Genomic DNA, 25,902 nt, shown 5'->3' with positions numbered 1-25,902 from the left:
GGTGACTCCGTCCTTCCCGCAGCGGCCGCGGCGCGCAGGGCACTTGGGTTAGTGGCGCGGCGGGCGGCGCGGACAGCCGAAGCGGACGCCCGCTCCCGCCACCATGGTCATCAAGACGGACGAGTTGCCGGCGGCCGCCCCGGCCGACAGCGCCCGGGATCACGGCTCGCAGGCCGGGGGCAAGGGGCGGCCGGGCGCGGCCGGTGAGCGGGGCCGGGGCCAGCGGGCCGCCGGGCGGGGGGCGCCGGACCAGGGCGGGCGGGTTCGGGACTCCGCGGGGACCGTCGCCTTCCCTCCGCGCCTGGCCCGCTTGTATCTTGCTGGGGCCTCCACCGGGTCGCCCCCGCCCTGAAGGTCACCTTCACAGTCGCCCCCGGCTGCAGTCCGGGCTTCGCACGTGGGGTCCCGGGGAGGGCAGCCTCGGCCGGCACCCTCGGCGGGCACACGCGCGCCTCATCGCAGGGACACGTGCGCGCACACGCGGTTTCGGGGTGCGCCGCCGCCGCAGACCGAGAGAATCGGCGGCCCCACCCCCTCTGCGCCCGGGCATGGGAGCTGTCTGAGCTGGGGTCGCTCCGATGCTTGCGGGACGGCCCCCTTCGGCACCTGCTCCGCGTCGGCCTCCCAGGCATTCCCGGTGCGCAGGGCTGCAGCCCTGGGAGTGAAGCTCCGCTCGAGGCTTCCCAGGCTTGGTTTGTGGGAAGAGCACGAGGTGCGGGGCGTCCCTGGTTCATGCCCTGAGGCCAGGCTGTAACCGCAGGTCTTCAGGCTGTGGCGGCGACTCTCAGGTGTGTTGGCCCGCTCGGCCGACCTGGTGTAGGGGGCGTCTGCCTGTGCATGGGGCAAAACCGAACTCCTTGGCAGGGGGAAGTGTTTGTGCCAGAACTTGATCATTAACCTGCCTTATTGCGAAAAGTGGGTCAGACCAGAGTTGCTGTTTTTAAAGCAAAGGTCGTTAGTGTGGAGTCAAGCTCCCAGCGATCCCCCATGGTGGCTGTGTGGTGGTGACTGTGGCAGTGGCTGCAGCTTGTCTCGGGTGGGGCCTGCTTTCCCTTTCTCCTGAGCCCCTTCTCTTCCCTCTGTTACCTCCGCCGTGTCTCAGACTCCAGCTTTGGGGCTGGAATCCCCTTCCCAGACCTTCAGTCGTCATCTTCCTCAGGCCTGGGCTGCGGTCCTCTTTGCTCCGGGTGGCAGTGGGGGTGCAGAGCTACTCCTGTCCCCCAGTTCCTCCCGCCTCTGTCGACTGTCCTCAGTTGGGACTTGTGGTCTTAACGCCTCATCATCTCCCTTCCCAGCTTCAGTGAGTGCGCCAGGGCTGACTTGGGAATCAGGATGGGGACAGCGTTCGGCCCTCTGACCCTGTTCCCATCATAGCAGAGTTACCTTGGGGTGAGGGACAGGTGCTGGGGCAGTACTGCTGATTGCCTAGACAAGGCCAAGGTTTGGGCAGCACAGCAAATGCTGATCGCCCCAACCTACCAGGCTTTGTGCTGATGTGGTTCTGAATCCGTGTGGGCAGGCTAGATAAGAGGAGTTTGGCTGATTTCCCCTTTAGCAGAGACCTGAAGAGTCGAAGTGACTTGCCCAAGGTCACACAGCGATTTAGTTGTTAAGGGAAGTGTTTAGATTCCAGCTCATGGCCAGCAAGCCAAGGCTGCCGTGGCCAGGCCCAGAGGAAGTTGGGACAGGCGTGTTGGTTTGGATCACATGCTGAGAACGAGGGGGCCGAGGAGCATCTGTTGGAGGATTTCTGTGAGGGAATCAGTGAAGCCCCTTCCTAACTGTGCTGGTGGTGGTGGGGCTCTGGGGTAAACTGAGTCAGGGAAGGGCACAGCTATTTGGGGAAACTGGGAGCATATTCGTGGGCAGGACATGGGCTCCTACGTCCCTGGGAAGCTAGTACAGGTAGCTAAGACTTACATTACAGCCAGCCCGGATCTGTTGAAAGGACGGAGCCTTAATGAAGACCCACCCCCCTGCAAGCTGGGGCCCACCTGAGCATCAGAACCAAGGCTTCTGACCTCTGAGATCCAGCTCTGGAAGGCTCTTCAGTCCCCTTAAGAAGGAGGTGATCAAGGCCATTGAGGGTGGGGGGCAAGGGTTGGTTACCTTCCTGGGAATACAGTGGCTTTTAGGGGTTAAGAGAACAGGCAGGTTTTTCAGGTCCACAGTGGTGTGTCAGGTTCCTTCTGCCCAGGGGAGAGCGGGAGGAGGAGGAGGCTGGCAGCTGGGGAAGGAGTCTAGGGGCTAATGGGAACTCCCCAAGAGTATCCTAAAGCTCCTCTCTTGGATGGGATGTGGGGAGAGCAGCTTGAGGAACTCTGGACTGTCCTCAGGCCCTGAACACCTGCCTCTGGCCTGGGTGGGACAGGCAGGAGGCAAACAGGTGCCTGGTCTGTGGGTTCTTCGATAGGCCGCCTGCCTGCCCCATTGCCTTTCCCTGAAGCCCTGGGCTCCTGGGACGGGTGATGCACCTTTTAGGACCCTACTTCCTGCTGGAGCCTCAACTGCCGAGGCCTTGGCTGGGGCGTGGCCTGGCCCTGGCACGATCTTCTGAGTGAGATTGTGCCTGGCTTGGGCAGCTCACAGGCCCTCTGAGGAGGCCTGAGTTTCTTTTCTAGTTCCTCCTGTCTGCCGCCTTTGGGGTCCCTGCGCCTCCAGGCCTGCTGGGGTGCGCTTTACCTCTTCACTGGCATCTGAGTTTGCGTGTATGCAGAGTGCTGCTGGGCCCCGTTCTCCCGCTCTGCGGAAGGCCTCCTTTTCCCCTCCCCGAAAGCTCACATCCTCAGAGGTGCGGGCGGGAGAGGAGGGAGTAGTGGCCCGAGGGTTTAGAGGCCTCAGGGGATGCTGTGCCTGGGATAGATCTGCCCCCCCCCCACAGTCTTGAGGCCTGGAGAAGGAAGCAGGTGCAGCCAACCTGTGGGTGCTGCCGGGCCCCTAGGGAGGGCTGCGCTGAGCGGGAGTGGGTCAGTAGGAGCGGGTCGGTGGGAGTGGGTTGGCAGGGGCTGGTCGGTAGCCTGCGCTCTGTGGGAGTGACTCAAAAGCCATGGGCTTGGGCATTTGACACACCTGTTTTTTCTTTTTTTTTAAACTTAATCCCAAATGTGATAGTAACACCTGGTTTTTTCTTGCTCTGGGTTGGCTGCCTCTTGCCTCTGTGACCTTGGGCAGCTGCTTCCTAGCCTTCTGGAGCCTCAGTTTCCTCAGGTGAGATGGGCTGGCCAAGCCAATTTAGGGAGCTGCCGTAGGTGAGATGGGCTGGCATGGTGGTTCAGGGAGCTGCCGTGGGCTGGGCCTAGCGTGAGTCCTGGCTCTGTGGTAACCAGAACGCAGGTGGTTGTCAACACTGCTCTGGGGTCACTGCCAGGCTGCCCTCCCCCAGCCCTGCCTCCGGAGGGTTAGAGTGTATTTTGTGAGGGGATAGGAGCAGAGGGGCTCTGCCTACGCCTGGTCCTTCTCCTCTGGTCATTGTGTGAGACAGAACCTTCCATGGGGGCTGTGAGGCAGCCCAGGGTCTGCCTGATCCCTGGTCCTGGAGGGGGGAGGGGATGGAGTGAGAGCCTGACTCCCGCCCACCCTGGGTAGGGTGGGTGCTGGGGCAGTCCTCACTGGGCCCTGGCAGCATGTCAGAGGCCCTGGGAAGGCGCCCTGGCCAGCTGGGCTCCTCCCCCGCTGTGCGGCCGCCGGCCTCTTGCTGCCAGCTCTGCTCTCCCCTGGGAGAGACTTGGTTCCCTCCTGGTAGGGCCGGGGCTGCTGGGAAGGGAAGATGGAGCCTGCCAGCTTCTTGATGGAGCCTGGAGGCCAGGGGCACGGGTGCAGTTGTCCTCTGGGAAGCTGGGGGCCCATCCCCCTCCCTCCCAGCAGAACCAGTGGCTCCCAGGAAGGGGCTGGCAGCCAGGTCACCTGCAGGGGGCAGCAGGAGCCAGAGGTCCCAGCCAGGCCCTTGGCCCAGGGACAGCAGGGTGCTCAGTGTCTGGGACTGGTGGGCAGAGGCAGCCACCTTATGGCCTGGGCCCGGGTCTGTGCCAGCTGTTGGCGGCAGCTGGCGGAAGCGGTCCTGTTCACCCCCACTGGGGTGGGAGCTGAGGAGAGGACCCCCTTACTGGGCCCTGCCCCTGCCAGCCAGTCTCCTACGCCCTCAATCTTGAGGGGTCCAGGTACCCCAAATTCTGGGTTCTTTGATCCCCCTAGCGGCTTTGCCAGCAGTGACCCCCTCTCTAGGGGGCATAGGGAGGCGGGCCTGAGTGCTGATAGCAGCTCCCCCTGGGGTCCTGGGGCCATTGGGTTATCCTGGCCCACAGCCGTCCTTCTGGCCGACCTTGAGCGGGATGCCAGGCAGGGGGAGTGTGCCCTTCCTGGGGCTGCCACGGCAGGCCTGGCCCCGCTGAAACCCGAAGCCAGCCAGAGCTCCAGCCCCGGGCCGACTGGCTGCATTAGGGCAAGGGTAGCGGCTGAGGCTGGAACGAGGCACCCGGGCAATGCTGGGGCTGATGTGGAGAGCCGGCTGCCTGGCTGCCACGGCCATCCTGAGACTCCAGAGCCGAGGGCAGGGCAGCTGCCCACTGCACCAGGTGAGCACCGGGACCTGGTGAGCCAGCCAGTTGTGTGTGGGGGAGATCGCTCCGCCTTCATCCAGGGGTGGGGAGACCTTCGGGGTTCCTTGGAGGAAGGTTCGGGGCAGGACATGCTGTCCTGGGGAGCGGAGGCCCATGGGCAGCCAGTCACATTCCTTTGAAACCGGATCAGGGAATAGGTACCCCCTGAGGGTGGTCTCCCTGGGCTGGGGAAGGAGAGTGGGAGCCGTGGCCGCCTTGCCTTGTCCTCCCATTCCAGACAGGCGGAAGAACACAGGCTGTCTCTGTCTAGGTATTTGACTCCCCGCTTCTGGGCTCTCACAGCGCAAAACCGCTGTTCGATATTGGGTGGGGGCTCTTCCTGCTTCTCCCCTCCTTCCAGGGGCTTTTGGCAGCCGGCGCAGCCTTTCTCAGGGACCCTGTGGGGGGTTCCTGGCTCCCGGCTGCAGGTGCCTCCACCTGGCTGCCCTGCTCTTGCCTTTTGAAAGCTGACCGACCACCGCCCAGCTGTCATCTGCTGTGTCCCTAGAGTCAGGCAGGTGTTCGCCTGGGGGGGCTGCTCCCTTGCTAGCGGCTTGGGGGTGTCCTTGCCGGGGCGGTTGGATCCTGGCAGGGAGGACTTTGTGCATCCTTGTGCCTGGGAGTCCACGGCAGGCTTGGAGAGGGCGGGGTGGGGATGGAGAGGCGTGGCAGACACAGTCATTGAAAGTCCTCAGCAGGCCGCAGGAGGGGGTCTGGGGCCCTTTCTGACTTGGTTGACCTTAGGCCAGGCTCCGAGCCTTTCTGGGCTGCAAATACCCCTCTTTGGGGGAAGGGGGAAGAGACTGTCTGGGCTCTCAGCGGTCCTGTTTCTCATTGACTCGTGGGGTTCCAGGGAAAGGGAGTGGCTCTCCAGGCCCCGGGCTCTGCCTTTCTGTGCCGGCCTCATCCCCTCCCTGAGGCTTCTGCTCCGCGTTTCTGGTGGGTCCGGACTGGGACCACACAGTTCTGGGAGATGTACCTGTCCCCAGTCCTGAGAGCTGGGCAGGGAAGGGGAGGTGGGGTCTCGATGGGATGGGCAGAGCTGGGTGAGCTGTTCTTTCTGGAAGGGAACCCAGGCCCTCTTCGGAGTTGGCACCGTTGAGCTTCAAGCCAAGCCAGGCAGGTGAGCCTGGCTGATGGGCAGGTCCTGGGGCCAAGGTCCTCGTCTCCCCGATGGGTGCCCAGGCAGGCCTGTGTCTGCTGGAGGTGATGAGAGGCGGTCCTTGGCTCCTCCACGGAACAAGGGGCTCTCCTTTGTTCCACTGGTGCCTGGGTAGGAATGCAAGGTTTTGTCACCTCCTCCCCACCCTGCTGGACTGGGTGCTGTGTACAAATATTGGACTTAGCTACAGGTTTGCAGTAAGTACCTTATTTATTGCCTTTTTTGTTGAGCCTGGGCAAGATAGAACGTGGTGGTTAGAGCTGGTGAGGACGCCACCCTGGGTGCAGAATGTCTCTGGGAATGAAAGGGGGGTGGGGTGTGATCCCGCCATTAAGGGTCGTTTGGGCAGGCTGCCGAAAAGGTTTATTTCTCCTGGGCCTTGAAGGGTGAGTCAGTGTTTGCTGTACTCAATGGGATGTCAGGGGCAGCACAGACACAGAAGCACAGCGGTGGGAGGGCAGTAGGCGGTCCCAGGCTTCCATGGTGTGATGTCCTTAGACCTCAGCAGGGAGCAGGCAGGAGCCGAGGCTGACTTCAGGTGGGTGCCTGAGAGCACTGGCCTAAGAAGCTTGGTCTTGTAAGCAGTGGGCTTCCTAGGAGGAAGGTGGCCCTGCTGAATAGAGGAAATGCCTGCCCCAGGGCAGTGGCTGCAGAGGCCAGGTCCTGTGGGTGGGTTGGGAGATACCTAGTGGGTGACTAGATAGAGCAGGCGCCGGTTTGAGGAGGAAGATGAGTTCCGTTCCTTAAGTCTTCAGTGGTGCCTCAGGGCCAGCCACTTGTTGATGCCTGGGAGGCAGCGGTCTCCTTGGTCCAAAAGGCTGGAGAGGGGACAGGATTGGCCGTGTGAGCCACGAGGCAGGAGTGTATGGGAGGGGGTGGGGTCAGAAGGAGGAGAGGCTGGGCCCGGGCACACCCCTGCAGCCCCGCTGCAGCCTGGGACCTCAGCTCAGTGGGGATGGAAGAGGATGGGGCTGGAGGGGGAGGGGCAAGGGCACTGCGTGGGTCAGAGAAGAGGAGAGGAAGAGGGGCTGCTGCTGGGAAGCCAGGTGTGTTAGGGCCGGAGGAGACCCTTGGGTTTGGCTTGAAGGGTGGCTTTGGTGACCCTGGGGAGAGTGGTTTGGGCGGCGTGTTCAGGTTCCACACTACAGTGGGTCCAGGAGCAGTGGCTGGGAGGGCGGCTGGGTGTGTGAGTGGCCTGCAGGTGTGCGGAGGGCAGGGCGAGACCGCGCGGCTGGGGCGTGTGAGGTCAGGCGGACGGCACCCCGGACCAGCGAGGCTGCCTGATTCTGATCCGTTCTTGTCCCACAGAGCTGCCATCAGTCATGCTCTTAAACGGGGACTGCCCAGAGAGCCTGAAGAAGGAGGAAGGGGTGGCCGAGCCGCCCAGGGAAAATGGGCTTGATGAGGCCGACCCGGGAGACGAGACCACCGGCCAGGAAGTCATTGTCATTCAGGACACGGGCTTTTCTGTGAAGATCCTCGCCCCTGGGATCGAGCCCTTCTCCCTGCAGGTAAGATGGAGGAAGTTGTTGGGGACCAGGCCTGAGCCTGCTGGGGAGGGTGAGCTGGAAAGCTCCTCCTGCCCCACACTGTGGCAGGAAACTGAGGAACCCGTGCGCTCCCCGGAGTCGCCCAGCTAGCGTGATAGACGTGGGAATCGAGCCCAGGGTCAGGTCATTGCCCCATTGCTAGAGGACGGCGACCAGCTGGGCCCGCCAGCCCTATGTGGGGAGGGGAGTGATGGTGGCTGGGTCGTGTTGGCATCCCAGGACTCCCCAGCCTCTTGCTCTGTGCCCTCAGGCAAGTCAGCTCTCTCTCGGCCGTGATTTTACCATCTGCCAGAGGGGAGGGTGGTATTGGGTAATCTCCAAGGGCAGAGCCAACGTGGAGGTCTTGCAAGCCGGTGACTCAGTGGGGAATGAGGCAGGGCCGTCGTGTGTCTCAGCACCCACAGGCTTGGGCCCCAGAGCACCCCTTCTGGAAGGTGAAAGCCATTTGCTCCAGGCCCCTTAGCACTGGGCAAGGACGGGGGTGAGGCTGCCGTCAGAATTCTGACCCCCTGTTCTTCCGTCTCCCCTTCTCCGCTCGGGGGTTGCTCCTGGTCTGCAGGGCCAAGTTGGTGGGCCACGCTCCAGGCTGCACACACAGGGCGTGGCACGTGTGGACACGGCCTGGATTTAAAAGCCAGAAAGTGGGAAGTCGAGTATTTGGGGCATTTATTCTGGGGACCAAGGTACTTTGGGCTGGGGACAAGGTGGTATTGTCCTTGCTCTCTGCTACATGGCCTCTCACCAGGGTGGTCGGGGCCTTCTCCCTGCAGGTGTCCCCGCAGGAGATGGTGCAGGAGATCCACCAGGTGCTCATGGACCGTGAGGACACGTGTCACCGCACCTGCTTCTCGCTGCACCTGGACGGCAACGTGCTGGACCACTTCTCGGAGCTGCGCAGTGTTGAGGGGCTGCAGGAGGGCTCCGTGCTGCGCGTGGTGGAAGGTTGGTCTGGAAGTTGGGCGCTTGCCCAGGGGAGGGTCCACGGAGGCAGAGGCAGGCAGCACCGTCCATGCCAGGGTCCCTGTGTCACAGATGAGCTCATGGAGGCAGGATTGGAGCACAGGTCTGCTTCTCAGGCCATCACACCTATATCTGCCAACTTCACAGCCCATGGGTTGAAGAACAGAGCCGTGGCTGGGCGTGGTGGTTCACGCCTGTAATCCCAGCAGTTTGGGAGGCCGAGGTGGGTGGATCACCTGAGGTCAGGAGTTGGAGACCTGCCTGACCAACATGGTGAAACCGCATCTCTACTAAAAATACAAAAAGTTAGCCGGGCATGCTAGCACACGCCTGTAATCCCAGCTACTTGGGCGGCTGAGGCAGGAGAATCACTTGAACCTGGGAGGCAGAGGTTGCAGTGTGCCCAGGTCGTGCCACTGCACTCCTGCCTGGGCAATAAGGGCGAAACTCCGTCTCAAAAAACAAACAAAAGAACAGAGCCATGATTCTAAAACAGAAAAATCCGGCAGTACCATGCCAGGGCTTGCAGCCAGCCCAGGCCAGGTCTGTAGAGATGAATGAGAAGTCCCAAAAGTTCCCTAGCCCTGGAGTGGGGCGGGCGGGCACAGTGAGGTGCCATCAGGTTGGTCCGTGGCCTTGAGTTTTCTGGGTAGAAGCCGCTCAGGTTCCCCACCCAGGGCCTGTTGAAAGCAGTGACGGAAAAGATCTGTAGCTCAACAGCGCCCACGGTTGATCACGGAACCTCTCCCCACCACCAAAAGAGCCGCCATTAAAGTCCCATGAAACCGCATAGTGGGCAGTGTTGACACTGGGGGCCTTGGAAAGTCCTCAGGCCCCTCCACGAGGCTGCCTCGGGAGAGCAGGGCAAGGCTGTGCTGTGGAAGCCCCGAAGCTCCAGGAGCCCTGTCCCCCCGAGGCGCTGGCGCACAAAAGCAGGCGGCCGTGTGTGCTTCCGAGGCATCTGGCAGAAAGTTCTTTATGAACAAAGATCCCTGCTTACCAGTAGGCAGAGCGTGTGTGTGTGTGTGTGTGTGTGTGTGTGTGTGTGTGGTGTCAAAACCAGAACTCCAGCTTATGTGTTCATAGTGGAATTGGAAAACGGAAGCCTAGAGTTGAAAATTAAGGCCGGGCGCGGTGGCTCAAGCCTGTAATCCCAGCACTTTGGGAGGCGGAGGCGGGTGGATCACGAGGTCAGGAGATCGAGACTATCCTGGCTAACATGGTGAAACCCCGTCTCTACTAAAAATACAAAAAACTAGCCGGGCGTGGTGGCGGGCACCTGTAGTCCCAGCTACTCTGAGGCTGAGGCAGGAGAATGGCGTGAACCCGGGAGGCGGAGCTTGCAGTGAGCTGAGATCATGCCACTGCACTCCAGCCTGGGAGACACAGCGAGACTCTGTCTCAAAAAAAAAAAAAAAATTAAAACCACTACGTTAGCACCCCTGAAACCTGTTTGGTGCTGAGCAGGTTGTTCAGGGTTCAGGGCTCTGGTGACGCCGTCCCCTCCCACCTTCCTGACAGAGCCGTACACGGTGCGTGAGGCCCGCATCCACGTGCGCCACGTCCGAGACCTGCTCAAGAGCCTGGACCCATCCGATGCCTTCAACGGGGTTGACTGCAACTCCTTGTCCTTCCTGAGTGTCTTCACCGACGGCGACCTGGGAGGTGCGGGAGGCATTGGGGCCGGGGATTGGATCAAGGGGCGGGGAAAGGTGGGGGGCTGGAGAAGGGGCCGAGGGACCTGGGCCTGAGGCACCCAGACCAGGGCATCGGCAGGTGGGGAGACGGCTGGCCCTGGTGGCTCTGTGCTGAGGACCAGCCTCGGGTCCCTCAGACAGCGGGAAGCGGAAGAAGGGCTTGGAGATGGATCCCATCGACTGTACACCGCCCGAGTACATCCTGCCAGGGAGCCGGGAGCGGCCACTGTGTCCCCTGCAGCCCCAAAACCGCGACTGGAAGGTAGGATCCTGGGGGAGGGAGGAAGAGGGTCCCTGGCGGGGTGGAGGCCCCACACCAGAGGCCTGGCCCCTCAGCCTCGGCCACTCCCGCAGCCCTTGCAGTGCCTGAAAGTACTCACCATGAGCGGCTGGAACCCGCCCCCGGGGAACCGGAAGATGCATGGGGACCTCATGTACCTGTTTGTGATCACGGCCGAGGACCGGCAAGTCAGCATCACCGCGTCCACACGGGGCTTTTACCTGAATCAGTGAGTCCCTGCCAGCCCACCACGCCCCCCTGCCTTGCCGGCTATTCTGGGTCTGGGCAGACACCTGGGCCCCTGCTCAGTGCCCCCCTCGCCCTGCAGGTCCACGGCCTATCACTTCAACCCCAAGCCCGCCAGCCCCCGCTTCCTCAGCCATTCCCTGGTGGAGCTGCTCAACCAGATCAGCCCGGCCTTCAGGAAGAACTTCGCCGTGCTACAGAAGAAAAGGTAGTGCCTTCGCCCGCCCGCCTGTGTCGTGGCACACGGGGCCTGGGGTGAGCCGGCCCTGCACTCCAGTGCTTCTGTCTGGAGAAACCGCCCTGGGCCCCCAGTGCTGGAGTCCCCGCTATAGGGAGCTGTCAGTCGGTGCCGAGACAGCAGCTGCGGGAGAGGGCCCGTGCGCTTCCCTCCGACTTCAGGGCGGTGTCTCAGGGTAGGAGATGCCAGGGCAGGCGGGGGCCTCAGGAGAGGGCCCATGGCAGGGCTCTGAGCTTGGTGGGCTGCGCCATCTTCCCCTCCCCTGCCTGCCACAGGGTCCAGCGCCACCCGTTCGAGAGGATCGCCACCCCATTCCAGGTGTACAGCTGGACAGCACCCCAGGCGGAGCATGCCATGGATTGCGTGCGCGCAGAGGATGCCTATACCTCGAGGCTGGGCTACGAGGAGCACATTCCTGGACAGGTGCCTGCGGCCTGGCCCTGCCCTCGCTGGGCACCCCTGCCCTCCTGGGTGCTGGGCTGGTTCCATGCACTTCCTGGAAGCCCCATGCTTGACTCTTCATTTGCGAGTCTGGGGCTCTTCTCAGGAAGGTGGAAGGAGGGACTGCCCAGAGCAGGGCACAGGGCACAGGCTGAGCCCGTATCTCCCTCTCTGATCGCTCTGCAGACCCGAGATTGGAATGAGGAGCTGCAGACGACGAGGGAGCTGCCTCGCAAGAACCTGCCTGAGCGGCTGCTCCGAGAAAGGGCCATATTCAAGGTGCCTGCAGCCTCTGCTGACCGGCAGTCTCAGGCCCACCGTCTGTCTGCTGATGGGTTTTCTTGTGGACAGGAGGAAAGCAAGGGAGCCAGGGGCAGCCCTAACCCTGTCAGGTTCCCCAAAGGCCAGTCAGGGTGTCCTGCAGGGTCTGCTAGCCGTCTGCCTCCCAGCAGACCATCCCAGTACCTTTTTCTGGTCTCTTTGAGGCTCTGAGTCCCTGGGAGGAGCGGGCCCTACTTCCCATAGGGACTGAGTGTCCAGGGCCATCCAGCTTCCCGCCCTCCACTGACTGCTGCGGGGCTTTTGCCTGGGCGAGCGCTGGCCAACCGTGGCCCTTCTAGGGCGGGAGCTCATCTGCATTAACACTTTTAGCTGGCTGGGGTTTAAAAGTTATTAGCACTGGGTTAGTAAGAGAAATGAGGAGAAGTAGTTGCTTAAAAAAAAAAATCTCAGGCCAGCTTCGGTAGCTCATGCCTGTAATCCCAGGACTTTGGGAGGCCGAGACGGGCAGATCACAAGGTCAGGAGTTCAAGACCAGCCTGGCCAATATGGGGAAACCCCATCTCTACTAAAAATACAAAAATTAGCTGGGCGTGGTGGTGGGCAGCTGTAGTCCCAGCTACTCGGGAGGCTGAGACAGGAGAATCGCTTGAACTCAGTAAGCGGAGGATGCAGTAAGCTGAGATTGCACCACTGCACTCCAGCCTGGCGACAGAGCAAGACTGCATCTCAAAAAACATCTCAGCCAGGCACAGTGGCTCACTCCTGTAATCCTAGCACTTTGGGAGGCTGAAACAGGGGGATCACTTGAGCCCAGGAGTTGGAAACCAGCCTGGGCAACTTGGTGAAACCTTGTCTCTGCAAAAAATACAAAAGATTAGCCGGGCATGGTGGCATGTGCCTGTAGTCCCAGCTACTCAGGAGGCCAAAGTGGGAGGATCGCCTGAGCCAGGGGAAGTCGAGTGAGCTCAGATCTCGTGCCACTGCACTCCAGCCTGGGCAACAGAATGAGACCCTGTCTGAAAAAAAAAAAAAAAAAAAAAAACTTTCCATTGTTTTACTGCCTAGAGATGATAAATGTAGAAACAAAAACTCATTTCTCAGTTACCAACTTCCCCTAGAGATGGTGCCAAGTGCGTTATAGACACTATTTTGTGTAATATTTTGGACTTGTAAATACCTTTATCTGTTCAAGTTCACCTGGCACATAACTGGTGGGTCCCAAACTTGCCCACACTTGTTAATCACTCAGCTCTGCTGTCTCCCTGAGCACAAGTGTATTTTCAAAACATGGAGGTTTTGTTTGTTTGCTTGCTTTTTTGAGATGGAGTGTCACTCTGTCCCCCAGGCTGCAGTGCAGTGGTGTGATCACTGCAACCTCTACCTCCTAGGTTCAAGCAATTCTTCTGCCTCAGCCTCCCAAGTAGCTGGCACTACAGGCGTGCACCACCATGGCTGGCTGTTTTTTTTTTCTTTTTTTGTATTTTTATTAGATATGGGGTTTCACCATATTGGTCAGGCTGGTCTCGAACTCCTGACTTCGGGTGATCTGCCCGCCTGGGTCCCTCATAGTGCTGGGATGACAGGCGTGAGCCACCGCGCCCGGCCAAAACATGGTTTTGTTGCCTTTTTCTACATAATGAGGAAACTCAGGCTCTGGGTCCCTGGGTTTCCAAGGCAGGGCTGGTTGCCTCGGCGGTCTAGGTGCGCTTGGCCAGGTGGATGCAGGCTCTCCTGGGCAGGGCCTCTTACCCTCCCCACCTCCACCCCCGCAGGTGCACAGCGACTTCACCGCGGCAGCCACCCGGGGTGCCATGGCCGTCATTGACGGCAATGTGATGGCCATCAACCCCAGCGAGGAGACCAAGATGCAGATGTTCATCTGGAACAACATCTTCTTCAGCCTGGGCTTCGACGTCCGAGACCACTACAAGGACTTCGGGGGGGACGTGGCAGCCTACGTGGCGCCCACCAACGACCTGAACGGCGTCCGCACCTACAACGCGGTGGACGTGGAGGGGCTGTACACGCTGGGCACGGTGGTGGTGGATTACCGCGGCTACCGCGTCACGGCCCAGTCCATCATCCCCGGCATCCTGGAGCGGGACCAGGAGCAGAGCGTCATCTACGGCTCCATCGACTTCGGGAAGACTGTGGTGTCGCACCCGCGGTACCTGGAGCTGCTGGAGCGCACGAGTCGGCCCCTCAAGATCCTGCGGCACCGGGTGCTCAACGACCGCGACGAGGAGGTGGAGCTCTGCTCCTCCGTCGAGTGCAAGGGCATTATTGGCAACGACGGGCGCCACTATATCCTCGACCTGCTGCGCACCTTCCCCCCAGACCTCAACTTCCTGCCGGTGCCTGGCGAGGAGCTGCCTGAGGAATGCGCCCGCGCCGGCTTCCCGCGCGCGCACCGGCACAAGCTCTGCTGCCTGCGCCAGGAGCTGGTGGACGCCTTCGTGGAGCACAGGTGAGGGGCGGCCTTGCTGGGCCAGGGCCAGGGCCAGGGCCAGCTGCAGGGAATGCGGGCGCCCTGGGTGGGGCTAGGGCTGGGTCCTTGGAGAAGCGCCGGAGAGTGAAGAAGGGCTCCGTCTGGCCACAGTCATTGGAGACCCGTCCCCACCTGCCCTGTTGTCAGGCTCCCAAGTGCAGAAACCAGGGCTGCAGACTCGTGAGCACTCAGGCGGGTGACCCGGCTGCAACGGCGCTGTTCTCTTAAGGAGCATTAGGAAGTCTGGGTGGCTGTGACTGTCCCAGTGCTGGGGCGGGCAGGTGGGGCACCGGGGGTCCCTGCCGCTGGTGTGTATGTAGGGTTAGGAAATGGCCATGTCAGAGGTCCCACAGTGTGAGTAACTCTTTCAAATGCCAGTGGCTTCCTGTCACTTTCGAGAGCCCTGAGCCGGATGGGGAGCCCTTCTTGTCCCATCCCCTCCATAATGCAGCCTTTTTTTTTTTTTTTTTTTTTTTTTGAGATGGAGTTTTGCTCTTGTCGCCCAGGCTGGAGTGCAATGGCGTGATCTAGGCTCACCGTAATTTCCGCCTCCTGGGTTCAAGTGATTCTCCTGCCTCAGCCTCCCGAATAGCTGGGATTACAGGCGCCCGCCACCACGCCCAGCTAACTTTTTGTATTTTTAGTAGAGACGGGGTTTCTCCATGTTGGTCAGGCTGATCTCGAACTCCCGACCTCAGGTGATCCACCTGCCTCAGCTTCCCAAAGTGCTGGGATGACAGGCGTGAGCCACCGCCCCCGGCCACCTTCTATTTCCTCTCTTGGGAGATCTTGGTTTTTCTGCGTTGACTCGTGCACACCGGCCAGAAGGTGCCTCATGCCTGCGGGGTGTGGAGCCCCAGCCCCGGGAGCCTTGGGCCAGCAGAGCTCCTCTCCCCGATTCCCAGCTCCTGCTGTGCCCTGTCTCTTCTGCTCCAGGTACCTCCTCTTTATGAAGCTGGCTGCCCTGCAGCTGATGCAGCAGAAAGCCAGCCAGCTGGAGACCCCCTCCTCCCTGGAAAATGGTGGTCCTTCCTCCTTGGAGTCCAAGTCTGAGGACCCTCCAGGACCGGAGGCGGGAAGTGAGGAGGAGGGTAGCAGCGCCAGCGGCCTGGCCAAGGTGAAGGAGCTGGCAGAGACCATCGCCGCAGACGACGGCACAGGTGAGGCTGCTGCAGATGCCGGGGGAGAGCCCAGGCTGGCCCTGCCAGGGTGGCTTATGACCCCACCTGGGAGAGGCTGGCAGACGTCTCTGCGAGGAGCTAGGGGGCGAGGCGTGGGGCAGCCCAGCTCCGCCGGTGGCAGAGGGGACCCGCGTCTCATGGAGCCGTGTCTCACAGCAGACCCTCGGAGCCGGGAGGTGATCCGCAATGCGTGCAAGGCGGTCGGCTCCATCAGCAGCACCGCCTTCGACATTCGCTTCAATCCTGACATCTTCTCACCAGGCAAGTGGTAGGGGCCGGCCAGTGCGGGAGCCCTCCGGGACCAGAGCTTCTCTGGGGGGGACTGGGCCCTTGGGGCTGGTGGGTTTGTCCCCCATCTGAGCGCTTCCCCCGCCAGCCACAGGCAGCATTTGTCTTGCCACCGCCTGGCTCAGCCTCTCTGCTCTCCCTTCTCCAGGGGTTCGCTTCCCTGAGTCCTGCCAGGATGAAGTTCGGGACCAGAAGCAGCTGCTGAAGGACGCGGCTGCCTTCCTGCTCTCCTGCCAGATCCCTGGCTTGGTGAGGGAGGGGCTGCGGGGCTAGGTGGGGCTTGCGTGGTGGGTGCTGGTCCCTCATCCGTCTCCGACTTGGAGGCCCCTGAACACAGGATTGCAGGAGTTATTTCTTCAGCTTTCCCTGAGTGGGTCTCCCCGTTTGACAGATGGGGAGCCTGACTCCCAGAGGTCAAGGGCTCGGGCCCTGCTGAGCCCACCGGGTGGACCGGCAGCTGGGGATCCAGTCTTCTGACCCGTGGGTGGTGACACGGCTGGGGGATGGGGCAGGAGCTCAGTGGGGGCTGCCCATCCTCCTCCTCTCGCAGGCTCTGCACCTGGCCCCGGGGTGCTGGGTGCGCTCCCCCAACACTGTGGCCTCCAAGCCTCAGGACACGGGGCTAGGGGTCAAATAGTGGCCCCAAGCAGGCACCTCTGCGTCTCCCACCTCTGCTTCTGCCAGAGGCTGGGCACATTCCCACATCCTGACTGGGAGCTAGAGCCTTGGGGGTCCTTCTCCAGAGGCTCCCGGGATAGCTGTGCTCCCCTAGAAAGACTCAGCTGGGTGGGGGCAGAGGAGCCGGGCGGGGCCTGACCTGCTGCAGCCCGCAGGTGAAGGACTGCGTGGAGCACGCGGTGTTGCCCATGGACGGGGCAACGCTGGCCGAGGTGATGCGCCAGCGTGGCATCAACATGCGTTACCTGGGCAAGGTGCTGGAGCTGGTGCTGCGGAGCCCGGCCCGCCACCAGCTGGACCACGTCTACGTGAGTGCTGCCCGGGCGGGGGCGGAACGGGAGCTGCGGGGCTGGGATGGAGGCGGGGGGCCTGACCGAGACCTCCCTTCTGAATCCTTCCAGAAAATCGGCATTGGAGAACTCATCACCCGCTCGGCCAAGCACATCTTCAAGACGTACTTACAGGTGCCACCCGTCCGCCCCGTGGCTGGCCATGGCCTGCCAGCATGGTGTGGGGCCTCGGGAAAGAGCCTGAGGTGGGGCTGAGGGCCCTTGTGACTTGGATCCAACCTGTCTTGCAGGGAGTCGAGCTCTCCGGCCTCTCAGCCGCCATCAGCCACTTCCTGAACTGCTTCCTGAGCTCCTACCCTAACCCCGTGGCCCACCTGCCCGCCGACGAGCTGGTCTCCAAGAAGAGGAATAAGAGGAGGAAAAACCGGCCCCCCGGAGCTGCAGATAACACGGCCTGGGCTGTCGTGACCCCCCAGGAGCTCTGGAAGGACATCTGCCAGGAGGCCAAGAACTACTTTGACTTCCACCTCGAGTGGTGCGTGTAGGGCGTGGCTGGGACGCGGCTGGGACGCAGCTGGGATTGGGCAGATGAGGCAGCCACCACTGGCTCCCAGATGGCATCTAAGGCCTGTGGTCATAGGCCAGGGAGTCGGAGGAGAGAAGAGGTGTGGAGATCACTGGGTGCTGGAGGGTGAGGGCAGCCCGGAGGCTCCCAGGAACTGGGTGGAGGGTGGGGCAGTGTTGGGGGCCCGGGCTGGACAGTGTTGGGGGGCCCAGCGGTGCTTGGGCTGCTCAGGCCTCCTGCTCCTTCCTCAGTGAGACTGTGGACCAGGCTGTGGAGACCTACGGCCTGCAGAAGATAACACTCCTGCGGGAGATCTCGCTGAAAACAGGGATCCAGGTGGGCACGGCTCAGCGTCCCCACTGCGTCCCACTGCATCCCCGCCGCGTCCCTGCTGCAGGCTCCCACCCCCGACCGGGGACACAGGGGAGGTGGCTTTTTCATAGTAGCCATCTGTGCGCAAGCATTGGTGGGTTGGGAGGTGCCAACTCTCTGAGCCCGGGGCTGAGGCTTCCTGTGTGTGGGGGCTGCTCTCCAGGTCCTGCTGAAGGAGTACAGCTTCGACAGTCGCCACAAGCCCGCGTTCACCGAGGAGGACGTGCTCAACATCTTCCCCGTGGTCAAGCACGTCAACCCCAAGGCCTCGGATGCCTTCCATTTCTTCCAGAGCGGCCAGGCCAAAGTGCAGCAGGGTGTGTGGCCGGGTGGGGCTGGGTGGAGGGGGGGGCTCCCCATGCCCCGTCCTGACCTTGCTCCCCCTGGGGGTGCCCTGCAGGCTTCCTGAAGGAGGGCTGTGAGCTCATCAACGAGGCCCTGAACCTGTTTAACAACGTCTACGGAGCCATGCACGTGGAGACTTGCGCCTGCCTGCGCCTCCTCGCCCGCCTCCATTACATCATGGGCGACTACGCAGAGGTGGGCCTCAGGCACCCTCTGGGCTGTGGCAGCAAAGGCCTGGCCTCTTGTTGGGGAATGAGGAGTGAGGGGGCCCCCGGCGGAGGAGTGGGTGGAGTCCAGGGAGACCCCGGGAAGTTAATCGTTCTGCCCAGGCCACCTCTGGCTCCACCCTTGTGTAACTGTGTCCTGGGGAGAGCTCAGGAGCCCCCTGTGCTGTGGTGAGGTCAGTTCTGGGAGGCGATGGCAGGGGGGTCAGCAAGACTGCCTACTGAGAGTCCGTGAGTGGCAGGAAGCATGCCACCGAGCTCCCGCGTCCTCTGTGCCCAGTGCAGGCTGTGGGGTTCTGGGTGCCCTGCCTGGCGGGGCTGGCGGAGGCTGTGGGGTTCTGGGTGGCCTGCCTGGCCGGGGCCGGCGGAGGCTGTTTCAGGGTCCACATGTCTTAGGATCCCCACTCCCTGCAGTCAAAGGGACTGTTCTGTCTTTTGTTTATAAATGGGTGTCTTTGGTTTTTGGTTTTTGAGACAGTGTCTTGCTTTGTCACCCAGGCTGGAGTGCAGTGGCGTGATACCGACTCCCTGCAGCCTCCACCTCCTGGGCTCAAGCGATTCTCCCGCCTCAGCCTCCGGAGTAGCTGGGACCACAGGCGTCTGCCACTACACCTGGCTAATTTTTGTATTTTTAGTAGAGATGGGGTTTCGCCATGTTGGCCAGGCTGGTGTCAAATTCCTGACCTCAAGGGACCTGCCCCTGCTCAGCTTTTTTTTTTTTCTTCTTACGTTTTTAGTAGTTTTAGGTTTGTGTTTGGGTATTTGTGGAGATGTTGTTGGGCGTAAGACCACGGGTGTGTGGAGCTCTCTGTGGAGTCTGACCCACCCCTCAAGGTGTTGCAGCGGCTGCTGTTGACCCCCCTGCTGCCTTGTGCAAGGGACAGACCCAGAGCGCAGCTGGAGAGGACAGGAGTGTGCAGAGCAGTGCCGTGTGGGCTGCTGGGCCGGGGCCAGGCGGGCTCTGGGTGCAGGGGTGTTCCCACGCCACAGCGACCGCCACCGTCTCTCCCCAGGCCCTGAGTAACCAGCAGAAGGCAGTGCTGATGAGCGAGCGGGTGATGGGCATCGAGCACCCCAACACCATCCAGGAATATGTGAGTGCCGCGTGGGCGGGGGCCGCGAGGGGCTGGGGTCCGCGGCCACCCTGACCTGTCTCGACTCCGCCCGCAGATGCACCTGGCCCTGTACTGCTTCGCCAGCAGCCAGCTGTCCACGGCCCTGAGCCTGCTGTACCGCGCCCGCTACCTCATGCTGCTGGTGTTCGGGGAGGACCACCCCGAGATGGCGCTGCTGGACGTGAGTGCCAGGGCAGGGGGCGGCAGGGACCCACCTCCGTCCCAGGGGACCGGGAGCTGACCAGGGCCCCCCCGCCTGCCCCCAGAACAACATCGGGCTGGTGCTGCACGGGGTGATGGAGTATGACCTGTCGCTGCGCTTCCTGGAGAACGCGCTGGCCGTCAGCACCAAGTACCACGGGCCCAAGGCCCTCAAGGTGGCCCTCAGGTGAGGCGGCCGCTCGCCCAAACTCCAAGGGCCACAGAGGCCGGTGGGGGCGTCCGGTGGGGGCATGGAAGAGGCCCAGTGCTCTGGCTTCCTCGGACACCGGAGAAAATTTCTCTCCACCTCCCCCTGTTTGCTGAGCCTGGACTTGATCTTCCCCTCGGTGGCTTCCAGGGAGGGATCTAGAGGAGACCCCCGGCCCCCGAGTCAGGCCCCCACGCCCAGCCCTCTTATGCCCTTCCCTCGCCCCGGCGCCTCCCGGCAGCCACCACCTTGTCGCCCGCGTCTACGAGAGCAAAGCTGAGTTCCGGTCGGCCCTGCAGCACGAGAAGGAGGGTTACACCATCTACAAGACGCAGGTGGGCAGGGTGCGCTGTGGCAGGGGCGGGGCTGTGGCAGGGGCCACGGGGCGGGCCCGATCCCTTCCTGCCTCTGCCCGCCTCCCCGCAGCTGGGCGAGGACCATGAGAAGACCAAGGAGAGCTCCGAGTACCTCAAGTGCCTGACCCAGCAGGCCGTGGCCCTGCAGCGCACCATGAATGAGATCTACCGCAACGGCTCCAGCGCCAACATCCCGCCGCTCAAGGTGAGGCCTGCCGGAGACGGGGCGGAGCGGCCCCTCCAGCCCAGCGGGCGCGGGAGCCCCGCTCACGGCTCCTTTCCCCGCCCCGCAGTTCACAGCCCCCAGCATGGCCAGCGTCTTGGAGCAGCTGAACGTCATTAACGGCATCCTCTTCATTCCTCTCAGGTGAGCCCCCACCCCGCTCAGAAGCGTGTCCTGGTGGTTTCTGTGTTTTGAGTGGGAGCCCCGCTCTGTCGCCCAGGCTGGGGTGCAGTGGCGCGATCTCTGTCACTGCCAGCTCCGGGTCCCGGGCTCAGCGGCCTCCCGAGAAGCTGGGATTACAGGCGCGCACCCGGCTGAGTTTTGTGTTTGTAGTAGAGACGGGGTTTCGCCCTGTTGGCCAGGATAGTTTCAATCTCTTAACCTCGTGATCCGCCCGGCTTGGCCTCCCAAAGTGCTGGGATTCCAGGCGTGAGCCACCGCGCCCCACCCCTTACTTTACTCAGCATCCTCCTATTCCATGAGTGAAGACCTTGGTGTTTCGGCTTCACACAGTGTATCTTGGCGTCTTCCCATCCAGTACCTAAGAAGTGGCTTCGTTCCCTCCCCGCCGCCTCCCCTTCCACGGCGGGGTGTGCCTGAGGAGCAGGCCCCGGGCTCCCCGGGTGCTTCCAAGCAGTGTGGCCTCATGGGGGGAGTGGATTTAAAATGGTCGGCAGGGCTTGGGAGCAGCGCCGCGACTCCACTTTCCTCCATCTGTTCTGGAGGGAGGCCGCAGAGGGCAGTGACTGGAATTGGGTGTGAGGGGAGCCCGGAGACTGGGTCAGGTGCGGGGTCCTTACCTTCTCCATGTCCAGGGACCTTCGGCCTTCAGGAGGGAAGCACTTGTTCACACACGTTTCCCACTGAATAGAGCAGAGCCTGAGTTTATCCCAAAAGCCAGGAGGGTGGTGGAGGGCCCAGGACTCCTGAGACCCACCTCCATCCCCGCCCTTCTCTTCAGCCAAAAAGACCTGGAGAATCTGAAAGCCGAGGTGGCGCGGCGGCACCAGCTCCAGGAGGCCAGCAGAAACAAGGATAGGGCCGAGGAGCCCATGGCCACCGAGCCCACGCCAGCGGGGGCCCCAGAGGACCTGGGCTCCCAGCCCCCGGCCGCCAAGGACCCTTCTCCGAGCGTGCAGGGATAGAGAGGGAGACAGACGGACAGTCGGCCAGCGGCCCCGTCACCAGGGAGCCAGACTCCAGGAGAGAAGGGGGCGTGCCTGCGGGCGGAAGAGGAAGCAAGGCCCTCTTCTTCCACGTTTCACCCCACCCCACCCCCGTATCTTCCTGGGACCCTGGCCTGCCTGCCCCGCAAATGGTGTTTTTGCACTGGTTCAATGAATATATGATGCAGAGGCCCCATTGAAGACACGTGAATGGCGCGTGCAGCCATCAGTTCCCGGCCGGGGGGCAGGTGTTCCTCAGGCCCCCGCCCTCCAGCAGGCGTGTGCGCGTGCGTCCGTGGCTGTGAGTGTTGACCGTTCCTCTCCCCTGTACATAGCCCGAGCCAGTCCTGCGTGGGTGGTGCACAGGTGGGATTTCTCAGGTCGTTTGTATGGTCGACATGATGGCTGCTGCTTTTGCTGCCACTACCCCTAGGCCCAACCTCTCTGAAAGTTCAGGTTTAAAGCCAAAAAGCATGGTGGGGAGGGGCCTTTCCTGTGTCCTGGGATGGGGAGCCAGAGCTCTGTGGCAGGGCTGGAGGGTTTGGGGTGCACTTTAGTTTGGGGCAGGACAGGAGCCGCAGGGCTGTTTTAGTTGTGATTGGCCTGGTGTGGCTGCTGCTCCCAAATGAAGGGGTCAGGGTTGGCTGTGCTGGGCCCTCAGCCCGTGTGCCCGGCCCTGGCTTGTCTGCCCTCAAGCCCAGTGGGTGGCGCTGCCGTAGGCTCTGGCTCGGCTCCCTGCTCCCTGCACCCAGCTGGGCATACGCTTGGGGTCTGCAGTCTGAATGTATCCCTCTCCTGGTTCGAACCTGAGCTGCCTAACGCACAGTGGGCGGGGGCGGGGCTGGGGGAAGTTACAGGTGCCGATGTGATGTCACTTCTCTGGAGCCCAGCTCCCTTCCTGGTCTGAGACTAGCTCTGGGGGTGGTGGGGGCCCCCACAGGCCCCGCTCTTCCCGCGCCCCCCTTCCTGTGCTGCTGCTCTGTGCCTGCTGTCAGAGCCCTGGTTGGGGAGGACGTGACCACCCTGAGACCTGGAGGAGACGGGCGTCCGCCTGGGTTTACGGAGAGCTGCTTTTGGGTGTGGTCTGTGCAGACACCTTGTTTCAAAGGGGATGGGCGTGAGCTAGCAAGCAAAGTATCCCCACCGCTGAGCAAGAACTTTTTCTTGTTTTTAAACCATCACGTCCTCATTTCACATTGGAATAAAGTGAGTTTTTGAAACCTGCGGCCGCAGGCTCACCTGAGTGTTCTGTAACCCGGTCTGGGTGGATGGTGAAGGCTGACAGGAATGTGACTGGGAGAGGAATAGATACAAGTGAGGTCAATTTCGAGGTCATGCTTACATTGTCACTCGAGCAGGAGGTAAGGGGGTGGAATCACAGGCACTCAGCTGGAATTCACCGAGCTGCCAGTCAGTCACCAGGCTCGCTGGAGTGTCGTGCAGGCGAATGTCACCTGTCATTGGGCATAGAAGAAATGCAGTGAAGGCCAGGTGGGGAGGGGTGCTGGGCTGTGGGGCCAGGCCCTGTGCATGCTGATCCCGTGAGGTCATTAACACCCCCCCGGCTGGGCACCTGCCCATGTCGCTTCATTCAAGGTGGGAAGGAGGTTGGGTAGCACTCACAGAGGTGAGACACTGGGGGCAGGGAGGAGGGCCTCAAGTTTGCCACCCTTGGGTAGGATTTAGAGAGCCGAGACTCAGGCGGACTTGAGGGGCAAAGCCTGTCTCTGTTTATTTAATTTATTGAGACAGTTTCACTCTGTCGCCCAGGCTGGAGTGCAGTGGCACAATCTCAGCTCACTGCAATCTCCACCCCCCGGGGTTCAAATGATTCTCCTACCTCAGCCTCCCGAGTAGCTGGGACTACAGGTATGCACCACCACACCCGGCTAATTTTTGTATTAGCAGAGAAGGGTTTCTCCCTCTTGGCCAGGCTGGTCTTGAACTCCTGACCTCGTGATCCACCCGCTTCAGCCTCCCAAAGTGTTGGGATTACAGGCGTGAGCCACCGCGCCTGGCAAAGCCTGTCTCTAGAGGGGAAGTTGAGCACTCAGGGCAGCTGCTGGCCACGGCTCGCCATCTGTCTCCAAGAACAGGCCCTCGGCCCCACCAGGAACAAACGCCTTTTGGGATGCTTGGAGAGATCTGTACGTCTCGGAAATTCTGAAAAGAAAAAAATTCCAACCCTGAGTCTGTTAGTTTTCCTGAGCCAACTGGAGAAAAGGTGCTTCTGACCTGGAGGTTTTAGGTGACAGCCGGGGACAGCCACCAGCAAGTGGCCTGCTCCAGAAACCTCCCGTACTTCCAGCAGCCCCAGCCCCAGCAGCTTTCGCCATCTCACCGGCGTGTCCTACACATGCTTTCCCCTCTCCTGAGTTTTGGGAACATGGACCACACGTTCACGCACCTCTCAAAATGGGGCCTCCTGTGAAGGTGCGAACGGATCAGATGTGGTTACCATTGTACCTCCCGTCACCTGAGAGGCCCGTGTTTCCTGGCTGATCCTTTACGCGTATTAGTGCCCTCAGACATCTTTTCACGACCCAAATCACAAGGGGCTGTTTCCATAAAGCAAGTGGAGGCTCTAGGTGTGAAATCCATTCTTTTGCCTTCCCTTCTTTTAGGTGACAGGTTTCAATTTTTTAAAAAGTGGGGTCCTGGGCCGGGCGCGGTGGCTCATGCCTGTATTCCCAGCACTTTGGGAAGCCGAGGCTGGCAGCTCATTTGAGGCCAGGAGTTCGAAACCAGCCTGGCCAACATGCAAAACCCCATCTCCACTAAAATTACAAAAATTAGCCGGGCGTGGTGGTGGGCACCTGTAATCCCAGCTACTCGGGAGGCTGAGGCAGGAGAATCGCCTGAAGCCTAGGAGGCAGAGGTTGCAGTGAGCCAAGATCACACCACTGCACTCCAACTCCAGCCTGGGCAATAAGAGTGAGACTGTCACACACACACACACACACACACACACACACACACACAGAGTGAGAGCCTGGGCAACAAGAGAGAGACTGTCACACACACACACACACACACACACACACACACACACACACAGAGTGAGACTGTCTCACACACACACACACACACATTTAATTGGGGAAATTTCTACATATCCTACAGCTGGAAAGTAAGGTATCCTGATGTGGCCCAAATTTTCCTCTCCCCTACCTCTAAGGTCTAAACTACCAAATCAGTCAGGCTCCCCCTCCAACGCCTCACCCCGCCCAGAGTGCAGGCGCAGCCATCCTTGAATGGCAGGTGAAATGCCCTCATTTGTGAGTAAGCCATTATTTTATTTTTGAGACAGAGTCTCAAGGTCAGGTGATCAAGTGGGAATGAAGATGATAGGAAATTGTCACAAAGGAATAAACCCCACATGTTCAAAGTGAGGATGGGCCGGGCACGGTGGCTCACACATGTAATCCCAGCACTTTGGGAGGCCAGGCGGGCAGATCACGAGGTCAGGAGTTCAAGACCAGCCCGGCCAACATAGTGAAACCCTGTCTCTACTAAAAATACAAAAATTAGCTAGGCACAGTGGCGCGTGCTGGCAATCCCAGCGACTTGGGAGGCTGAGGCAGGAGCATTGTTTGAACCCCAGAGGCAGAGGTTGCCGTGAGCCTAGATCACCCCACTGCACTCCAGCCTGGACGACAGAGTGACACCCCGTCTCAAAAAGTAAACAAAGGATGAAAGAGGAAAGATCGGGATCCAAACCTGATCTTTGGGGCCAAGGGACCAGTGATGTGCCCAAGTTTCTTTGGTGAGAAGCTGAATCATTTAGCTCAGTGGTTCTCAAACCTGAGCCTGCCTCAGACTCATTGGAAAGGCTTGTTAGATTATAAATAAAGCAAGCAGGCTGCACCTTTTCGATTCAGGGGGTCTGAGGTGGGGCCTACGACCTGCGTCTCTAACGAGCTCCCAGCTGCTGCTAATGCTGCTGCACCAAGGAACACACTTTGAGGATCCCTGTCCTAGAGCTTCTGGTGTGTCAGCAGTTAAGAACTGTCTGCACACAAGTCAGGTTTCGCCAGGCTAGGCAGGGACAGACGGAGCTTCCACAGCCAGCTACCCTCCCCCTGCATCAAAGGCCATACAGAGTCATGACTCCTGAAGGAGGTTTGAGGCTGTTACATGCCAGCGAGTTACTTGCCAGGTTTTGAACAGCTAATGGCATTTCTGGATAGTGATACTAATGCTGCCCCGGAGCCCTGTCATCTGGATCTCAGCCTGGAAGAGTCTTGCAAGGAGATGGAAAAGCTGCAAAAGTGCAGTGAACTAACTTCAGGCCCATTTCTTTTTTCTTGCTTTTTTGAGCTGGAATCTTGCTCTATTGCCCAGGCTGGAGTGTAGTGGTGCATTCCCAGCTCACTGCAACCTCCACCTCCCAGATTCAAGCGATTCTCCTGCCTCAGTCTCCCAAGTAGCTGGGACTACAGATGAGCGCCACCACGCCTGGCTGATTTTTTGTATTTTTAGTAGAGACGGGGTTTCATTGTATTGCCCAGGCTGGTGTCAAACTCCTGAGCTCAGGCAGTCTGCCTGCCTCGGCCTCCCAAAGTGCTGGGATTACAGGCGTGCCACTGCGCCCAGCCCATTTCTTTTTCGCTCTGGGCCAAGCTCCTATTCTGGGGGAGGCTACTACTCCCAACAGGAGGCAGGAAAACAGCCGGGCTGTAAGAAAGGAACCAGCACATCACCAAACTGTCCTTGGTAGGTACCCCGAATACAAGATACAGCCCCGTGTA

At 60.9% G+C, this 25,902-nt stretch overlaps 1 protein-coding gene across 11 annotated transcripts; it reads left to right on the top strand.

The window, feature by feature from the left end:
- CLUH (clustered mitochondria homolog) lies at positions 1 to 22,376 on the top strand. Of its 11 annotated transcripts, none has more exons than XM_077969812.1 (27): positions 1,696 to 2,068; positions 3,172 to 3,207; positions 7,066 to 7,268; positions 8,078 to 8,249; positions 9,789 to 9,932; positions 10,102 to 10,226; positions 10,319 to 10,473; positions 10,573 to 10,698; positions 11,004 to 11,151; positions 11,356 to 11,448; positions 13,224 to 13,918; positions 14,876 to 15,099; positions 15,280 to 15,381; positions 15,557 to 15,657; positions 16,242 to 16,394; positions 16,488 to 16,550; positions 16,667 to 16,911; positions 17,193 to 17,277; positions 17,477 to 17,630; positions 17,714 to 17,853; positions 18,896 to 18,976; positions 19,053 to 19,178; positions 19,264 to 19,385; positions 19,648 to 19,741; positions 19,833 to 19,967; positions 20,056 to 20,129; positions 20,947 to 22,376. In XM_077969812.1, the coding sequence occupies exons 3-27, from the start codon at positions 7,080 to 7,082 to the stop codon at positions 21,128 to 21,130; spliced, it is 3,930 nt and encodes a 1,309-aa protein (XP_077825938.1). In that variant the 5' UTR covers positions 1,696 to 2,068; positions 3,172 to 3,207; positions 7,066 to 7,079; the 3' UTR covers positions 21,131 to 22,376. The 11 variants fall into 11 exon arrangements, 9 of the variants coding, with proteins under 9 accessions (XP_028691707.2, XP_028691706.2, XP_077825937.1 ...); XM_077969809.1 differs by having other exon boundaries at positions 15,277 to 15,381; XM_028835874.2 differs by lacking the exons at positions 1,696 to 2,068; positions 3,172 to 3,207 and adding an exon at positions 1 to 203.
- The last annotated feature ends 3,526 nt before the right edge of the window (positions 22,377 to 25,902 follow it).

Source organism: Macaca mulatta, chromosome 16 (genome assembly GCF_049350105.2).
Source record: "Macaca mulatta isolate MMU2019108-1 chromosome 16, T2T-MMU8v2.0, whole genome shotgun sequence".
In the NCBI taxonomy this organism is placed as follows: Eukaryota; Metazoa; Chordata; class Mammalia; order Primates; family Cercopithecidae; genus Macaca; species Macaca mulatta.
This window is presented reverse-complemented; position numbering and strand designations above follow the sequence as displayed.

Excerpts from the sequence above, each read along its gene's own strand:
- CLUH (XM_015118229.3), top strand. The coding sequence starts at position 3,767 with ATGGAGCCTGCCAGCTTCTTGATGGAGCCTGGAGGCCAGGGGCACGGG. Across the intron at positions 16,551-16,666 it reads TCTTCAAGACGTACTTACAG|GGAGTCGAGCTCTCCGGCCT; the intron begins GTGCCACCCGTC and ends CCTGTCTTGCAG. Across the intron at positions 19,742-19,832 it reads ACACCATCTACAAGACGCAG|CTGGGCGAGGACCATGAGAA; the intron begins GTGGGCAGGGTG and ends GCCTCCCCGCAG.